At 41.9% G+C, this 19,940-nt stretch overlaps 1 protein-coding gene across 9 annotated transcripts in view; it reads left to right on the forward strand.

Annotated features, from left to right (window-relative positions):
* The window catches only part of lrba (LPS-responsive vesicle trafficking, beach and anchor containing), a 188,273-nt gene extending 168,362 nt beyond the window's left edge, over positions 1–19,911 (forward strand). For 4 of the 9 annotated variants that reach the window (XM_085276522.1, XM_085276527.1, XM_085276529.1 and 1 more), the window contains 9 exons: positions 2,506–2,595; positions 4,746–4,938; positions 6,244–6,309; positions 8,028–8,183; positions 10,032–10,199; positions 13,863–13,964; positions 14,357–14,553; positions 17,313–17,464; positions 18,605–19,911. In XM_085276522.1, the coding sequence (XP_085132648.1) occupies positions 2,506–2,595; positions 4,746–4,938; positions 6,244–6,309; positions 8,028–8,183; positions 10,032–10,199; positions 13,863–13,964; positions 14,357–14,553; positions 17,313–17,464; positions 18,605–18,695 (1,215 nt within the window). In that variant the 3' untranslated portion in view covers positions 18,696–19,911. The remainder of the gene's footprint in view (positions 1–2,505; positions 2,596–4,745; positions 4,939–6,243; positions 6,310–8,027; positions 8,184–10,031; positions 10,200–13,862; positions 13,965–14,356; positions 14,554–17,312; positions 17,465–18,604) is intronic. The other 5 variants (XM_085276524.1, XM_085276528.1, XM_085276526.1 and 2 more) reach the window with 3 other exon arrangements.
* Positions 19,912–19,940: the final 29 nt, after the last annotated feature.

Genomic DNA, 19,940 nt, shown 5'->3' on the forward strand with positions numbered 1-19,940 from the left:
TGTGACCTCCTCTGCATAGAGTTGTCTCAGTATTTTAAGGTGGACGTTTAAAACCAATGATACAATCTGTCCAGTTTCCTGCTTGTGAGAAATACAAAACTATTGGTCTTTTTTTTCTTTCCCTTGGAGGAGGGGGTTGATTTGCATAAAGCAGCATGTTTTACATGGAGATCTATCGTGTCAAGCGACTGAGTAAATCAAAGGACAGGCTGAGACATCTGAGCCGAGGGCGTCTCGGCCATTTAAATGTATAGAATACAGAAAACCTTCATCAGACATGGGCCAATGCTCCCAAAAGAGATTGGCCTTGTGGAAGGCCCCTCATATAATCACCTGAGCATTGCATTGGCATACAGGATAGGACATGCTGACCTAGACTCAGCCACTTTCCAGCCTTCCACAGCCTCATAAATGTCAAATACGCACTTAATGAAGATAGGTTGAGTGGCTTTGAGCTTACGCAAAATGCTTTCCTGTGTAGTCAAAGAGATGGGCAGCATTTTGACCTTGAATAATGCAGTTATGTCACATGTCCTCCCACCAAGAGGCTAACTGTGGATGAGGTGGGAAATGTCATGATAGTGTTACACAGTGTTGATCAGTTTACTGTGACGGACCTTTAAATCCAGTCTTACAGACCAGTGCTAATAAATGCACATCACACATCACTGCATAACAGGAGCATCGCCTTTTACATCTGGCATGCTTGCACACATGTAGAAAATGCACTTGTGGCCTGAACACAAAACCGCAGACACTTGTTCTAACACGGACACTGTCCCTTCCAGTCTCATGAACAAGCACAACCATTGTTGTGCAATTTATGAATAAAACCATGAATTCTTTTCTATTTTAATTAGCCTCCCATAAGAAGTACTGCTCATGCGTTTGTGCCGAAGGATTTTATGAGCTAGCGCTGGATTATTACCATCTTATTCAGAGGCTTTGGAGTAAATTTCTTCTTATTCAGATGTAAATGTATAAAAGTAGACTAAAAAAGAAGGAAACCTGAGATTTTATTGCTTCTTAAAAGTGCACAAAAGTATAAAGACCAGTGTTCACATAAAAATAACATGATGTAGAGCTTTTGTTGCTGGATTCTTGGTCTTAAAGAGGCTGATGAAACCTTGTAATAGACAGTTACAATCACTACTTGCCTCTCTGGTTTCTGGTTAGTTTCAGACAATGGGTATGAGCAGACTCATTTCCCAACTTTTTTTTGGTTTTTTTTTCTCATGGAAATACCATACGCAGGCCTCAACCATGAGCTCATTCTCAGGCTGCGCCAAGTCGACTCAAACGTCTCAGCCTACACACACAAGCTGTCACTCCTACACAGCCAGTCACAGAGCACACCAACATACTGACGGGTCTGTCACAATTTTGTGTTGGTCATTTTCCCTCTTCCTGTCCCTGTTACAAACTATCCATCACACCGAGTTTGTCTCACAGGACTGCTTTTGCTTACTATTGTCTGCTTCTTATTGTTATATACATTTCTGCTGAGACTGAATTGCATCATTTTCTGTTTTTTTAAGAGGATTTTGTGCACATGCAAATTTTGAATGCTTGCGTGTGTTATCTGGCTGTGATTGCTTTTCAAAATGTTTCCTAAATGAGGCACTTGCGACCCTTAATAAGATTAATTAACACAAATGCGCCATCTACAGTTTTAACCATCTTCCTATAGTCGTGCATGAAGCAGCATTTGCTGGTTTCATTTTCTGAAATTTCCCCAGGTTTTCTCCTTGTTGTTCAGTAAACGTCTGTGGCGATAACTCTTGGGGAGGGGACATTATTATACATTTAAGCAATAATTTGGTTAATAACAAGGCTAATAAATGTAACAATAATTAAAATGTTTGGCTTTTTTCAACCTACAGAACGGTATCGTGGGCAAATGTGTTGCAGCACTTTAGCGTAGCCTCATCTGTCCATACCGTGCTGTGGGCGTGTTCCCACTTCGTGCTAGCTGGCCTGACAGTGAGCTGTGTGATGATGTCCAGAGGCTGCTCAGCCGGCGTCTGCTGTGACATTTATGGTCCTATACCTCTTCATTAACACCACCTAACCAAGCCTACAAGCCCGCCTGCCCAGCCCTCCTCTGATTCTGTGTGGTTGCGGAGGAGAAATTGGTGTTTGTGTGTAAATGTGTGTGCGAGAGAGAGTGAGTGTCAGACTGTGAAAAAGTGTGTTTATATGTAGACCGTGTCCATGTGTGCTTGAGCACAAGTGCACGCATTTTTCCCTAGCTCTATGGGCTTTTGTGTTCCTCTTTGTTTTGTTTTCTTTTAGACATTAATCTTAGATTGTTGTAGCATTTATCAGATAATAATATGACCTTCACACACAGCGGAGTGGAATATAACCATTTTTCACTTAGAAACTGAGCCGTTATTGTTTCATTGAAATAGATCGCAGGACACAATTATCAAAGAATAGTTTGAGTGAGAGGAAAACCTCTAACATCTCTCTTTATTTCTGTGTTTTTATTCCTCCCCACAGGCTGTGGAGTCTCAGATTAGGAGTTTCGGACAAACCCCCTGCCAGTTGCTAATCGAGCCACACCCGCCCCGAAGCTCGGCCATGCAAGTGGTGAGTAGACACTGACAATCATCTCAAAAATGAATGCATATACTCCAGTATCTTTTAATTCTCCAGGTTAAGCTCTGGTGGGTCAGAAAACAGCTGATCATCAGTTCTTCTACCTGTCCAGTTCTTGTCTTTGATTTCTGGTCAGCACTCGGCAAAAACCTTTCTGCCCCCCGAACTGTTCTGTTTAATTTTCCTCTTTTCATGTTTCCTTTACCTTGTGTCCGCTTTCTCCATCTACCACTGTGGGAAAATAGCCTTGGTTTTGAAAGCATCCCCTCACTCATCATTAGTGAGGTGTGTGTGAAAGGGAGAGATCACAAATATTTGTGTGCATGTGCGTTTAGAAAGAGATTTCTGGAGAAAAGCACAGCTTCGTGCTGGAAACCTGGGTCTGAGCCAGATTTTCCACCTGAGCTGGAAAAAAAAAAGAAAAAAAAGATGATCAACAACAAATGGAAGTTTTGATGTGACGGCCCTTTAAGGGCCAAGGAGTTTAGTCAGCATGCCTGCCTGTGATGGACCGAGGCCCCACGAGTCCCTATTAGCGCGGTGTCCCTGTGGTGCTGACAGCTGGCTGTAGACCACCACCCAGCGTGCGCGTGCACACAGACACGAACGCAGACGATTGCTTTGAATCCAGCGCCCGACTGTACGGGTGAATTCCTGTGTAATGTTTTTATTTTTACACCGCCGCACCATAGTTTTCAAACATAATATTCAGGCACCATTTTTCAAACACTTTAATTCCCTCCCCGCAGCTCCATATTGCTCCAGAACACGCTGTTCTCTTTGCTTTTTACGGATCTTGCTCTCTACTTTCTCTCCATCCTCTTTCGTGCGAGCGTGTTGTCAGAGTGTCGGCATCTGCCCATGCTGGTGGTAATGATACTGTCAGTGCTTCTGGTTAGCTGTCAGACACACCGGATTTACTCAGGTCTGTTCTTGATGTTAAACACTGATGTTCCTCTTCTTTACACACAAGGAGGAAAATAGCTTTCTGTTAGAGCTGCTTAGTACAAACACTCTATAAATGGCTGTAGAGCCTGTCTAAGCAGAGGAAACAGTCTGATAGGTCAATGAAATTACTTTTTTGTTATGACTGTTTTAGAGATGGTCTCTCCTGCCGTTTGCTCAGCTTTTACAAGAATAAATCTAGTGCAACCTAGCAAGTTGCTGTCATTTTCTGTCTTTGTATAGTCTGTTAGTCAGCTGATAGTACAAGTTTTTAAAATTAGTTACTTGTTTGCAAGGATATTCTTTTTATTATTACTGTAAATTCAACATATTTTGGGGGCTTTTAATGAAGCCAAACAAACAAAAAAAACAACAACCTGAACTCAGAGAAATTTGGTGTTTCTTTATTAGACATATATATTTTAAAGTCTATGTAATGACTTATGTTCATCAGATTGGTTGATAAGCATGCAGATCAGTTGCAATCTTAAAAAAAAAAAAAGTAAAACATTTACACAGATGCTGTATAGACATGCAGTGCGTGCATATATACACACACTGCATGTACAGTATAGCAGTTTACTTAAGAATCCTTCTCTACCCTGCCGACATGCACAAGGATCTTTTCTTTTTTTAATAATCTGGTGTTTTCTTACAATAATTCTTCTTTTACATCTGCTCAGTCTTCCTCATTTAAAAGAAAAGTTTAGAACACAAATACAAACTGGACATCACACTGTAGTCAGCCTGTGAAATCTATGGCGTCTTTGCCTTCTTCTATAAAATGTCTAATATATGATGTATAATATCATTACTGTGCACACTGAAGGGGAAATATTAATCAACAGACATTTGTTTCGGCTGCTTCAGTTTCTCTGTTAAAACTTAAATGTTGTTCTGAGATTCTCTCCTCATTTACTGTAGCGTTGTTTCAAATGCAGACTCTTGCCTTCTTCTGAACTCTTTGCTAGCTTTTTTGTGCTGCTTAGCTGCTGCTTACCACTATCCTCCTCAAGCCTCCTAACGTTCTCTCTGGCCTTCTCTTTCCTCCGTCTCCCTGTGTTTTTGTTTTCCTCCCCGTTTTCACCAACTGCTTCCTTCATCTTTGCGTTTCGCTCTTCGTCCGTCGCGCCACACCTCTGCTATTTCCCCGTCTCTCCCCTTCATCGCGTCGTCTGTCCCGGGGCCCTGAACAGTATCTTCTCCTGCAGACGCCTCTGATGTTTACGGAGCAGATGCAGCAGGATGTTATCATGGTACTGAAGTTCCCATCCAACTCTCCTGTGACACACGTAGCGGCCAACACCCAGGCAGGTCTGACGTCACCTGCCATCATCACTGTCACCGCCAACCGCCTCTTTGCGGTCAACAAGTGGCAGGGCCTGACAGGTGAGAGACTTGAAGCCACGAACATGTGCATTGAAACGAATGAGCTGAAGCGATGACTAAAAATAAAATCTCAGGCAGACAGAAACGATCCTTGTTATTGAACTGAGTTTGCTTTCACATAATTATTTTCATGCTGCTTCTGTTCATTTCTCCTCCATACGTTAGCTTCTAATTTATCAGAAGATCAACCTGCCTCGTCTCTGTAGGATGGACGTTGATTTGGGAGACCGTTGACTGTGTCTACTAGATAGCAGTATCAAATGTGACACATGTAGCAGCCAGCATTAGGTCCCACGTCCACCTCCATACATCAGCCGCTTACTACACAAAACCTTATTTACTCAACGTCCATCCTGCCCTAGAAGAAATATTAAATTTGATATCTAAGTTTACGAGGATGAACACTGATCAGATTTCACTGGAATTAGACATCATCCATGCATACCACAGGCTGGCCATATTGGGCAATTTTTCCTGCTTGGAAATAGTGGATTAATTGTAGGGACCCACTGGAGTCTGTTTAATAAATGATGTGCAGAGCAAAGTTGCCAAAACTGCTTTTAAAATCTCAGAATAAACGCATGAAATAAAATGACAAATTATGAGTGTGTTGAAAGCAGTGCACACTTTCGTATCACATTTCATTTTTTACTTTTATTTTTTAATTTCAGAGCCGATGTGACACAAGTGTACAATACTCATACTGATAATTACATGTGAATCTTAAAAAAAAAATCAAAATCAGGTTATTGGTGAATAAATTAGCTAAACTATTACAATTAATTAATGGATAGAGTGAACCTGAAAAGGTTTAACTAAATGTAAAGGATAAACTGCCCAAAAAATACACAGGTTAAAAGTAAATGAATGATTATATCAGCTAAACATAATTGAAATCACTAAAACAATACATAAAAAGCTCTATCGTGAGAGATTACTTGCTAAACTTGTGGTAAAAGGGTAAAATTGTTACCTCACTCTACAATCTAAGTTTTCTAAACATAATGGGTATATGCATGACGACTTAATCCAGTTTAAAATGAGTTAATTAGACTAAATATCACTTGCTGTGAATATGTTATAGTTGACTTTGTCAGGATAATTAATTAGTTTTGTAATACTTTGTGCTCCGAATGGCCTCGATAGCTTTTTGACAGCACTGATGTCTAATTTGTGGAGCGACTCTTGAGCCTCTGACTTTATGGTTATAGTTTTCAGCGTGTTATAATGACCTCAAACCCAGCACCTACTCCGCAAGGCCAGACAATTGCAATATTAATCCACTCTGTCTTCTTCTTCTGTCAGGTCATCAGGGCTCAACGGTGCAGGACCAGCAGTACCAACTTCCTGTGGAAATTGACCCTCTAATAGGTACGCTGTCCTTTACGACCGGTAGAGAATCCACACACGGGAGTTGGCTTCGTGTGGGCATGAAATGGGGTTTTGTGTGGATTTGTGCCTAAATCGCGCTGCTTGGTGACTCATGGCAGTCTGTTGGGCTGTGTCCCTGGACAGTAGATTAGAGTTGTTTCTCAGCCTCTGCCCTAGTTCACTCGTGATGATATAGGCCCTGCTCTCACACTAAACCATTTGCATGCAAATTGGAATGCAATGAGCTGTGGCCTAGGCCGGCATTTCATCATCAACTCCCCCTCTTTCTCCCTCTCCATCGTCCCCTTTCCTCCCTCCCTTTCTGCATCCTCTTTGGTTTAATTTGAGCGGAGGGAAAGGACGCGTGTCAATGGAAATGAATATGAATGTGGTAATAATGTGTGATTGAGAATGCACGGCGGACGGCTGTCAGGACAATATGGGCGCCTCTCATCCTTCACGACTTGTTGATGAGCAGGAGAAGAGTGCCGAGCTGCAGTGATGTATGGGATGCGCTGGCAGAGAGCAGGGAGAGACGAGCCACCTCTATCTGCTCCCAGCTCTGTTACTTTCCTGCAGCCTCCTGCAATCTCATACACATCTGCGAGGGGGGCTGTTTTTTCTCTCTGGGTGTTGTGGTCTCTCTGAGTCTCATCAGACCATATTCACACTCTTTTTTTTTTTTTTTTTTTTCCCCTTCCAAAGACTACTGAAAATAACCAGGGTTGAACCCCAGATATTCATCTTTATCTGCACGCACTGTGCTGTATTTCTCTGCTTCAATGCTCCCTCTGTAGAGGCAGAATAAAAGAAATCTTATCTGTGCATCAGTATTTACACATTCAGTGCGTGTTGCTGTTCTGTGCTTCAGCAGATGTGTGATTTGTCACTGAATGCACAGGTTTTGGAGTATATTTATCCTCCAAAGTGTTTACTGTATATCTCATTTCTAACACTAAAGAATAAATAATGTGCTAAATAATGAATTTTGGTGTTGCTGGGAGTGTGCGTGTGTGTTTTAGGGGAGGTAGCTGGGATTTTTCATGTCAGTAATATATTTACACTGTTTGCATTCCAGGAGGAGCCTGAGCTAAACACAGTAAATTGAGGATGAGCGTGGAGCCATCTGTGGCTTTGGGGAATGTTAAAAATCGGTTGAAATATTATTCATAGCAGATATACTGGACTTTCTCAATTTCCACTCTAGACAGTCTTCTCTGACACCTGTTCTCCATTGCTTTTGACCCCATCAAATAAGAAACCCTTCACACCGAACATATTTCTAGAGAAGAAAAAAGACGCCTCTCGTGGAAATGAGAATGTCGGTAAATTTGCTTCTAACCAACTTGGCTTAATTACACAGCCAAGATGAATTTTCTGGGTCTGTTCGTACTTGAGTGGGGTACATATTTTGTGAAGACTGCACGCTCTATATTACTCAGCCTCTTAGACTCTCATAGAAAATGTGAAGTCCCTATAAACTTAACCCCTAGGATGTTTTATGTTTTCCCTCACAAATCTTCTTTGCACCCCAGCGCTGAAACCTTAGTGGAGGTGCGCTGAAGTGTGAGCTCTTTGAAAGTAGTTGATATAAAACAGTAAAGGGTTTCTCGGATCACGCTCCAGGTTTCATACTTCTCTGGACATCTGTGCATTTTCAACATGTAAACATCTTTATTTTGCTCCGTTTATTTTGATCTCCTCTCATCTCCTTCCAGCCAGTAACGTGGGTCTTCACCGTCGGCAGATCACAGATCTGCTAGATCAGAGCATTCAGATCAGCTCGCAGTGTTTTGTTATCACGGCTGAGAACCGCTTCATCCTTCTATGTGGTTTCTGGGACAAGAGCTTCCGGGTCTACTCCACTGACACAGGTATCGTTTCACCACAATAGACCAAATATCCAACTGGCCTAATGTGAATGTATCTAAACTAAAATACCTGTAATCTCTCCAAGACTTTCACACATTTGCTGTTTTTTGACATCAGATCCTCACTGTAATGTTTTTGCTTTAACTAAGCTTCTTGTGTATATATATTTTTGGCAGTATGGAAGCTCACAGCATATTTAGATACAAATTAAGCCATATGAAATTGAAATTTAAAATGAATAACACTCCTTTGGCTTTCCTCTAGCACCATCATCAGGTTGGGCATACTAGTGGTCCGGAAAAGACCAATGAATTCAATACTAGTGGTTTTCCTCAAAACTATTAGGTTATGTAACACAATAGAAATACTACTATTAGTTGTTAGAATTCAAGTATTACCTAATAAATAAAACGGCATGCATGTATTTTGCCACTGACCCAGTGATCTGCTTTCATGTGGTTTTGGCAAGTGTCCTACGTTTGGTTGCTATACATTTAGACTCCTTCTTGCCACAGTGGGGCTCTTTTCATTTCCTTTTTAATTCTTTTGCACAAGTTCAAACTTTGTGTGTCGTCAGCAGTGTCAAAGCCTTTTTTACCACTAAAATGCATTATACAGCACAAAAATGGCTTTTTTTTTAAGGTTTCTTTGATTCAGTGTGATTTTGATTGTTTTTTGTTTTTTGCTTCTGCTTTGCTGGTTAACTTACTGTTTTTCCACCTAAAGCCTGAGTGCTACTTGCATACACACATCCAATACACTCGCTCTCGTGCACACACAAATGCCATCAGGTCAGGGGTCCTAAATGAAACTGTCTGAAGCTTCATCTCTGTACCCCGCTCCTCAATGCTCCCCCCCCACACCCTCAGCCTCATTCAGTACTCTACACACATCTATACAACGGGCATGCGATTCAATTTCTACAGGCCAGGCCCTCTGTGTCTTTTGATGGAGGAGGGAGGGAAGGAGGGATGGGAGCACAGAGATAGCTCTATTGTGCGACTGCCACCGGGGTGTGCGACTGGAACGTGAACACAGTTTAATCGCACACGCTCAACAGCTGCCACCGAGGTCCCTAAATCCCCCAGGTTAAAGAACTGAGGGATTTTATCAATTACAAGAATTGATTGGTACACATCCACAAAACCCGTAGCCTCAAACAGTGACACACACACACACCGAGTTTAATTTGTCGGTGTGCACACATGCGTGTGAGCATGAGAGTGAGAGTTTAATACGAGGTGCGTGGTAGCCATTATTGCAGCACCCGTCATTACTTATTTTCAGCGTTTATAAAAATGTCAAACATTTTACATCTTTGATGTCTCTGTTCTTCTTTGAAAGTTTCATAATAATCCTCGTCGTTTTCAGCAAGATACAACTTAATTATCCCGCGGGTAGCGATTCTGACACCCAGACAGAAATGTCATGTGCTGCAAACTACCCACTGTTTGACTGCAGAGGTCACACTATGAGGAGCGTAATGAGTATTAGACAGCTAGACAGTGGGGCTGTGGTCTGGGAATCTGACAGCAATTAGCCTCTTTATATATACACACAGAGCACCCTGGATGTGCACAGGCGCACACACAAAGCTGAAGCAAATATTTATTCTTGTCTGGGAATTAGTAGAAGTCTGATCTTGTGTGGATCAACTAACTGAGCAGACAGATGATCAACAAACGCATGGTGGGAAGTTCAAAAGGACTACTGCAATGCAAAAAAACCCTATCTCCCTTATTGTTGAGATGTTTTAATCTATTTTTAAGTAGTTCATTCCTTTGATGTTTACAGAAGAATGAATTTTGATTTACTAAGAACATCCCTGAAAATTTGTGCGCTTTTTGCAGGCAAACTGACCCAGATAGTGTTTGGACATCGGGATGTGGTGACGTGTCTGGCACGCTCAGAGTCGTACATCGGAGGCGACTGCTACGTCCTGTCGGGCTCGCGAGATGCCACCCTGCTGCTGTGGTACTGGAACGGAAAGCATAGCAGCATTGGAGAGAGCCCAGGCAGTAAGTGCACCTTCTGAGAGCGTGCACACACACACACGCACACAGCTCTTCACCGAGCTCTCTCTCTCGCAGACAGATGTGACTGTGTGATTTACGGCCTCCCTCTGTAAAGTAACAACTAGTTTCGTCTGACCAAGCTAGGCCTCCTGCATACAGATTGGATTTCGCAGCCCTGTCGCACCAGGAACAGCTTTCGGTAATGTGTCTGAGATTGCGTGCGTGCGTGTGTATTTCTGTGAAGCCAGATATGGTGTGTAGTGTGTGTGAGAATCTGTCTTTAATGTGAGTGAAAGTGAGGGCCACTTAGAGACGTTAAATGTGATGTTGGGGGTCGTCGGGCAGCGCATGAAAGTTCACCACCATCCGAGGGCCACGGGGTCACGTTAGTCGATAAAAGTGAAAAATGTCATGGGCCTCCCTTACGTTACCATAACATATGGCATTAGCCATGATCAAAGCACGGCGCACACATTGCTCGGTCCTTAGCCCCCTCGGTGCTAATTTGGTCAGCTTAGATTGGCGGACATGTTGATAAGTGATCCATTACAAGTGGGATGAAATTTATGACAAATTGCGATTTGGTTAATAAGCCATATTGGTTTATGATCGTGCAGATGATGGTCATCTAACACATCCATACACGGGATTTTAGAGCAGAAATACACAAGATTTTTTTTTTTTAAACATATTTAGTGGATAACCAGTGGTTTAAAATACTGCTTTAGCTGCACATTTTCTACAAATAACAAATATATGAATATGTTTCCATGCATGTGCTGTACATGTCCTTGCAAGTGCTTGTGTGTCAGTCTAAACTCCTGGTTACCAAGCTGAAGCTAGAGGAACAGACAAAGCAGTCGTCATCTCATCCCATCACCACCACAATGTGATGCTCCATTGCCCCAGACCGCAGAAAGCTCTCCCAGACATGAACTTCTGCTGCACACACACGCACGCATACACACATACATGTACTAACAAAATGCATACAGACAGCAGACCTTTCTTTATTCCTCTCCCACAGACACACGTTAAAGCTAAAGCCTGCACACACACACACACATTCCTTTGCATGCATAATGTTCTGTGGGCATCCCACTCACTTCATAAGCTTGACACAAATACATCTGAATGGCTGATATGCACATGCACACAATGACCTATCCCCACTTTGTTCCTGCTGCAGCCACATGTTGTGCACAGCAAAGATTTTACAGACGCTATCGCCATCTGCTGGGCACCTAACAGCAATCATCTGAGTGTGGTATTTACTCAGTAACTACAGTATTTCTGTTTTTTCCTCTTGTTTTGAACGCACCATATGAGAGAATAAATGTACGTAGGTTCACTTCTGCCACTCCTAAGGCCCAAAAATTAATTTCTTTTTAAACACTGAACACAAAGAAACAAAGAAGCTGCCAGTGTAATAATTACATCATAAATTATTTTTAATTAGACTTCATGAACTGGCATTTTATCCACCTCATTTTAAACAAACATATGAAAAGAGATATTAAATCTTATTGAAGTGAGGGATCATGAGACTGTGATCACCGCGGTAGATAGCTTTTGCTCCTCCAAGTATTGAGGTGCATAATCTGAGGGGACGACAAGCTAAGGGGGTGCGTCCACCCTTAAAACCTCTACAGTGCCATGATTGATATAGAAGGAGGAAGAATACTCATCCCTTTATTCCATCTTTCCGAGGAATCTAATGAGACAAACACAGACTGCTTGAAGACGCATAACATTTCAACATTTCATATTCTGGGCGTGAACTGTTACTCCGTAAGAGATGCTATAGAGCCAATAAATGCAAAACCAGCTGTCCCTACTTCTAAAAAACTCTTAGCTGTTGATCACGTGGCTCATGTGTAAATCCGACTAGCATCCAAATGCAGTGTGGTTTAATTTGGTTTATATATTTGTATTATGTAATTTGTGCCAAATCTGGCTTTCACCTTTTCATTTTAAGTGCTTTAAATACTTCCCCAGTTATTTTTCCTGGTCTACATTCATTTATACACACAACACACTAACTTAATCAATCAAACACAGTGTCGGCATGCAGCTGAACTTTCTTTACTAATGGGTTTAGTTTTCTGCTTTTATAATTGGTCTTTATTTTATTTCATTGTGAATCAAATGAATAAATACAATAAAATAAAACCAAGTTATACAAAAATTAAAATATAGTTCATGACAATACAAAACCAAGTTAAAATAAGGAACAAAATAGAATAAAATGGAGTCAAAAACAGTTATTATCTCAACAGAAACAGAGTTGTTTTTTTTTAGAATAATTGTTTATTTTAATTTATTTGTAATCTCTTAATAGTTTGAATATAGGGTTGTTACTCAGGGGCACAATCAAGAAGTTCAGATTTGGTATTACAATACAAGCACTTGGCCCACAGCATATGTAGATGTCTCAAACACACACACTAACACCTTCTCGTGTTTAATGTACTGACACATTTGGCCTGTGTTTTTTTTATTTACTTGTATTTTTGTCAGTTTTTAAAGTGAAAAGTTTCATTTCAGTTACTTTTACATTTCAGTTTGTGTTTTTGTGTCAGTTTGCTAAAATGTTTTTTTCCTAATTTTCGTTTTTAGCTTAGAAAACAATTTAATTATTTTTGTCAAATATGAAGACAAATCTTCTGGGATAACAAAGAATATTTTGTCTTAAGCTACAGCCTCCAAAGTGACCTTGTAGTTGGATCAAAATATCATTTTAACATTAACTCCTATATTCATTCAGTTTTAGTTGTAGTTGTTTCCAATTAATTTCTTACAGTGTGAAACAACTTTTCAAAGGAAAGGTCTTAAATGACATTGCATTTGATAACTAAAAGTAAAAGTGAATAATAGGCATGTTCAGTATAATTTACTACATGGGTATGTTGTCTTACACTTTTCTGTGTTGCTAAATTGATACTCGATTGCTTTGGCGCGCACAGTTTTGGAAAAGTTTTATTAGGAATTCAAGCGTGTGTGAGTGTCCTTGTCTTTTTGAGCTGAGGTTGCGGAAGACCACCTCTCGATATTTAAAAATGCAGTCCAAAGATGCAACTGTGCGTATGAGCGTATTTATGCCAATGCGTGTGCTTACAGACAGAAGACAGATGGAGAAGTAACAGCCGATTTTGTTTTGTCGCTCACCCTGACAGCTCAAACCAAAACAAAATCACACAAACTTCATAACGCACTCTTTTTTTCCTTCTGGCTCTCATTCTCTCTGTCAAATGCAGAAACATCTGGATCGAGTGAAGGCAGCGAGGGGGAGAAGGTTTTAAACATAAGAGGAGGCCCTTGGTGACAAGTGCTTGAAAGGGAGAGTGAATGAGGGGAGAAGCAGGCTTAAAGACTGTGCAACAAGTCCCAGCGCATCCGTATAAAATAACATGTAAAACACCCTCCAGGATGATGAAATTAGCAATTTTATTTTTGGTTATTTTTGAAAGCCCGCCTCTTTTTTAAAAAAGACATTTTTTAATAGTTTGGAGTGAAAATTTTTGTAGCTTCAGCTGTGACTGCAGTTAGAAGACTAAACCAATCAAGGAGAATTTAAATTTTTTCTTTACCTCCTTCTAGTGGCCATAAAGCAGTACTGCATATGGTAATACCAGGATTGTCTTCGCTTTGTTTGTGTTTTGCCAGCAGACTTTACCACACCGAGGGCCATCCTTACAGGCCACGACTGCGAGGTGACTTGTGCAAGTGTGTGTGCTGAGTTGGGTCTCGTCATCAGCGGCTGCAAAGGTGAGACTGTTTGTCCCTGTAAAAATGTAAGGCTACACTTGTGCTGCTTGCTATTTAAAACTAACAATGCACAGGAGCAGACAAAGGACAAATCTCAGTGGCCACTATATTAGGAACACCTGCAGAGTATGTGAGCTGTGTATGAGCAGATGTTTTTTCAGAGATGATGCACAGACATGTGTGGGAATAACAGCAATTATATAAACAAGATATGAAGGTCATTTTTTTCTAAATAACTGACGGAAAAGAGAAGATATAAGTATTTCTACTATAGGTGTACAGCTGCACCGAAGATTAAAAGAATAAGCTAAAAACAAACTTTAAAAAGTCATTTATGCTTAAATCAAGCTACGGATTAATTTGTTCTAACCTCTCGTCTCATCTGTGTATAGAGGGTCCTTGTCTGATCCATTCCATGAATGGGGACCTGCTGCGGACCCTGGAGGGACCAGAGCGCTGTCTCCGGCCTCGCCTCATCCAGTCCTCCGCCGAGGGACACTGCGTTATCTATTATGACAAGGGACAGTTTTGCCTCTTCAGTGTCAACGGCAAACTGCTGAGGCACATGGAAGTGGAAGACGGCGTCAAGGTGAGGACACGATCACACACATGCGCCTGCACGTGTGCGTCTGCACTGCATCAGTATAGAAAGTCCTCTCCCTGATTAAAAGCTCGGTCTTGGTTTTAGATGCGAGCGAGGTAAAGGTCGCTGTGCCTCGGGACAAACTTACAGCCTCACATCTGTTCTTTCCTTTTCACCCGCATTACACCAGAGGAAAGGCCTCTTTTGATCCGGAGCTCTGTTGTCAGGTCAAATTGCGTTGGCGACGCTGGCGGAAAACATTCCAGAGGAGTGGTCAGCTCTGGACACCAACACCATTAACTACCCTGCAGCGCGGGACGACACATTCCCCATTTCCCACATTTCCTCCCTCGTGGCTCGGGTGACATAAGATAGCGACTACTGCCTTTGGTTTCCCGACCCGATGTGTCCGGTTTGGCCTGGGAAATGTAAGCTAGCTCTGACAGGCAGCCGCGTGCCTGTTTCCTATTAAGAAAGCTCTTGTGCCCAGGCTCCTAACCTGCCAACCAGCCCCGCTCCCACACAAAGCCACAAATATACTCAAATACTGACGGAGTGCATTACAATCCCTGTGAAACTAATGCTGGATCTTTGTGTCTTTAAGAGAAACTAACAGCGTCCTTCAGACAGTTTTTGAGCTTCAGTTTTTTGGTTTCTTTCTGAAGATGAAACTTGGGAACAGTTCAAGCTACTGGCGTTCTTGTCGGCTCTCCTCTGCTGCTGTAAATTCCAGTCGTGTCAGATGGCATTAGGAGAATCCTAATATCTTGGAGTGAGGCTGTAAGAGTCTCAACTCCCTCCCTTCCGCCTGCCTCACCCTCTCTGCTTCACCCTCCTGGTCTGAGACTCCAACAGTATTTTGTACACTCTGGTACATACCAGAATCAATCTTCTCAGCCCTTGGAGCGTCTGCACAGTAGGGCTCCAGTATAAATAAGTGTTTGTCCTGGCCTGCAGTACACACTCAGAAACGGAGAGGAAGACTGTGAGAGAGAGTGTATGCACTGTGAATTTATAGGGGTCTGGAGTCAGAGGTTAGATGACAGGCTAACAGTCGGCATCCTAGTCTAATAGCAGAATCGGGTGACAGGAGCCATACTGAATGGATTACATTCTTTTAAGTACTAGTATAACTCAGGCAGTGTAACCATTCCAGCAGTTCTTTCGCTGCCTGCGTCCGTGTAACAGGAGGATTAACGGCACCATAAATTAAACTTTTTACCTTCTCCAGCCCCAGAATCCACCCACTGTTCCTTGAAAGAAGTAGGAAATATGGGCATTAAAAGTGCATGTGTTTCTGCTGGAGTCATTTTTTAGTCATCCGAGCCCGGGTAGCCATCTTAGCCCCCACAGAGCCATCGGCCATCTTGTTTGGCCGCCCAGTGGCAAAGGACTGATTTATAATGTCTGTCTGCAGCCTCCTACCTGGCCAGGCTGACATGTCTGCCAGCTCCCCTGCCTCCTGCTGGGCTCCAGTAAGGTCATGGACTCCATTAGTAGATACACAAGTGCATTAATACAGCATAAGAACTGATAAATAGTTTTACTTTTACTGCTGCTCTGTTGAACGTTATTATGTTGCTTGTGGTCACAAACTTTTAGGCAACTTGGCTAAACTGCGCCGAGCACTTTGCTCTCTTTCATCTCACTGTACCTGTTATTGTGTTGGTGGTGGTTTGGTTGATGGCTCAGACTGAAATGAGCGCTTGTCTTTATCGCCGCTGTCAGATTAACTCCGAATGTTGACACACAAGACAATTGCTGTGGACACAAAGCAGACCCACAGCACACAAATCAACCCGGAGCTGCGCTCGCTCGTGCGCCACGATGACGATGATCTAACGTGACAATTAGTTTGGATTGATTCTCAAGGCCAGCTGAGAATCCAGGGCATCACTGCGCAACGCTTTGTGTAGCTGTGTGTGGGAGCGCCTTCACATCCAAGTTTGTGCCTGAATGAGAAATAAGCTTTCCCCCCCCCCCCCTCTCTTTACATACAAAACATTTTTGCTTAATTAGGCTGCAGGTCTTGAAGGGTTATTTATGTTTTCCTTACCGAATCAAGTTCCTGAAAATGACTTGTTCCAACTTCAAGTTTAGGTTTCAGTTTTCCGTTTAATGCGAGCCCAATTCAACACACATGCGGCTGCTGATTGAAGCGTCTCCCGCTGAATCGCCGCAAAGCATGTCACAAAAACCGCAGAGGACAAAAAGCTCTAAATTAGTGTCATTTGCTGCTTTTAGAACTTAACATTCTGCCTCGTCATTTCATCGGCTACGGTTACTTGCTGATTGATGCTCCCGACTCGTTCAGTTTCAGCTTCCACTATGCGCTGCGCTCTTAATAGACTCCAGCACACGACTTGATTTGTGTACATGTGAATCCCGCGGGACCCGTTCGGCCGCTACAGTTTGCAGGAAAAGCAGATGAGACGAGTAAATCTCCGGGCCTCGCTGTGGGGAGCCATCTTTGTTGCGGGTCGGGGTCTGTGTGCAGAAAAACCCCTCAGGATGGCGGCGCTGACCTGAGATTTTTTTTTTTGTCGGATCGCTCGACCTCGCGGTACGAGCTTTGCTTTGACGGTAGAGACAAACTGCCCCCAGATCAGCGGCTTATTCAGAGGCAATTTATGCACACGCTACCAAGTTGAAAACCTTTGAGTTTGACCTTTGTGGGACACTTAACAGATGACGCTGGTAAATAATTGATTTTGCATGATGGAAGCGAAGAGTTAAGAAGGAAGTTCTCTGATCATCTTTCACAGGCTGTGCTCCTCAGCCGTGATGGCCAATACCTGCTGACAGGCGGCGATGGAGGTGTAGTATCTGTTTGGCAGGTCCACAACCTCAAACAGCTGTTCACCTATCCGGGCTGTGACGCAGGAATCCGCTCCATGGCCATGTCACATGACCAAAGGTAACGCGCTCAAACAAAAGATCATGCATATGTACAACAGTGGCTATATTTATTTGAAGTTTGCTCACTTGGACAATAACGAACAGTCTCTAGTTTTAATGGAGAGAGACAGAATACTAACCAAAACTTTAGAAAAGACACATCGCATAAGAGTTATAAATTGATTTGCATGTCATTGAGTAAAATAACTATTTGATCTCCAAGCAAAACATGACTCAGTACTTAGTGGAGAACCTCTTGGTGGCAATCGCAGCAGTCGGATGTTTCTTGTGGTTGGTCACACGTCTCTTGGGGGTTTCTTTGTTGTTGCTTAGCAGCTCAAAGTTTCAAATCCTTCCAGAGATTTTCTAAAGGACTGAAGTCTGAAAATCAGCTGACTACTCCATGACCCTGATGTGTTTCTTCTTTAGCCACTCCTTGGTTGTCTTAGCGATATGTTTAGCATTGTCATGCTGGACGACCCATTCACAACCCATCATGAAGTGTTCTGGCTGAGGGAAGGAGATTAAAACATTTTATGGTACATGGCCCCATCCAGTCGTCCCTTAGTACAGTGAAGTAGTTGTTAAGCCCCAAAGCATTATGGGTCCACCTCTGTGCTGAACTGTGAGGATGGTGTTCTTTGGGCTGTACTCCACATGAGTTTTCATATTTCTTCTGTTTTCAAGTAGTTGTCCCCTACTCACCAAGCGTCTTGTAGCCCACGTAGCCTTGTGCAGGTCTACAATCTTGCCCCTGACGTCCTTTGACAGCTCTTTGGTCTCACCCACAGTGGTGGAGAGGTTTTAATGGAAGAAATTGATTCTGTGGACAGGTGTGCTTCATACACATAACTAGTTAAAGTCAGGAGTATGTGTAATTGATGGCTTGATTGTAATTTGTAGGAACCAGAGTTCTGGTTAGTTTGTAGAGGATCAAATACTTATTTCACTCAATATGATGTATAACTTTTGTGTAACGTCTCTTTCTAGATTTTTGGTTGATTTTCTGTTCCTCTCCATTAACATTAAAAAAGTTAGAAAGTGTGTTTTTGGAAGTGAGCAAACTTACAAAATTAAAATTTCCTCCACTTCAAGAGAGCAGGCAAACCATTAAGCTCACCTTCACGGCCTCATGATGTTCCCCCCTAACATTCCTCAGGTGCATCATAACCGGCATGGCGTCGGGAAGCATCGTCCTCTTCTACAACGACTTCAACAGGTGGCATCACGAGTACCAGACCAGATACTGAGGGTGAAATCAGCAGCGACTTGACTGACAAGAGTTGAGGGGAGGGCGGGGGAAATCCAAACTGTTGCAAGTGTGAACTCTTATCAAAAGCACTATTCTGTCTATATCCTGATATCCTGAATGTAACGAAAGAAGGAAAAAACCCAACATGTCCTGTTATTGCAAAAGAATCAAACTATTTTTAAAAAGGGCATTGCTATATTTTGTAGATCAGATAGAAAATTTTCATACCAGTCTTAGGGTGGGGGTTACGTTACTTTACGGTTAAAAACAAATCTATTTTTAGCTGTAAGAGTCTATTTTCTTCTCAAAATAAGAAACGAGGGATTTGTGGGAAGTTGGTGAGAATCATTTCTCTGTGACGTAAAAATCCAAATATTTGTGTACTTTAGGGTGAATGATTTTTTTTTTCTGTAGGCGTGTATGTGGTGAATAAATATGAAGCTGTCATTCATTTTAACATGCTTTTCCTGTTTTGGCAACACAGCACATAGATATAAAGTGTTTGAGTAGATGAAGCACAGGAAGATATTGAAGAGGGAATATACATTTATATAAATAACTATATATAAAATGTTTAAATGTAGTCCTCCATATTTAAAATTTTTACTCCCTCTGTACCTCCGTACTTGCTAAGAGATTACGTTTGTGTGCATGGCTCACTACTCATAAAACATCAGTGCAACCTCTTTGCGTTATTTAATACTTTGAACATCAAAAACATAAAACTTACTCTGTAATGTTAAAATCTGCTTTCAGCTCCTTTTAAGATTTATATCCTTTATGACTGAGTAAGCAGTGAATCTTGTTTTATTTTCCCCCCCTGCTAAAATCAAGAGCTGAGGATTCAGCTCATACCACCTCAGCACAGTCCACTTTGAGTCTAGTCTCCAAAGCAGTGAGATGAGCAGTGAAAGCTGGAGCAGCGAGGGGGAGGGACTTACCATTTCCATTTTTTTTCCTCTCTTTTCATCACAGAATGATTGATCAATGTGATTCAATACTTAAATGCTAATCACACACATTCTTTTGATCTTTAGACAGTCGTCCTCTTATATCTTTGATTTTCAGGAAGCATTCCTTTCTTTAAAGTTGCATTTCTAAAATGGTTTGAATCTCCAGCAACACGGGAGCTACTTTTATCTTTTTCTTCCAATCAGTTTGGAGTGTTTTTGTGTGATGAGTTCTGACAATAAAATGGAATTTTATAACCTGAATTGTCCTTTGGTGTATCTTTTATAAGGTG

This window comes from Mchenga conophoros, linkage group LG6, assembly GCF_057382185.1.
Source record: "Mchenga conophoros isolate Kocher_MC1m ecotype Shallow Benthic linkage group LG6, M_conophoros_male_GT1.1, whole genome shotgun sequence".
In the NCBI taxonomy this organism is placed as follows: Eukaryota; Metazoa; Chordata; class Actinopteri; order Cichliformes; family Cichlidae; genus Mchenga; species Mchenga conophoros.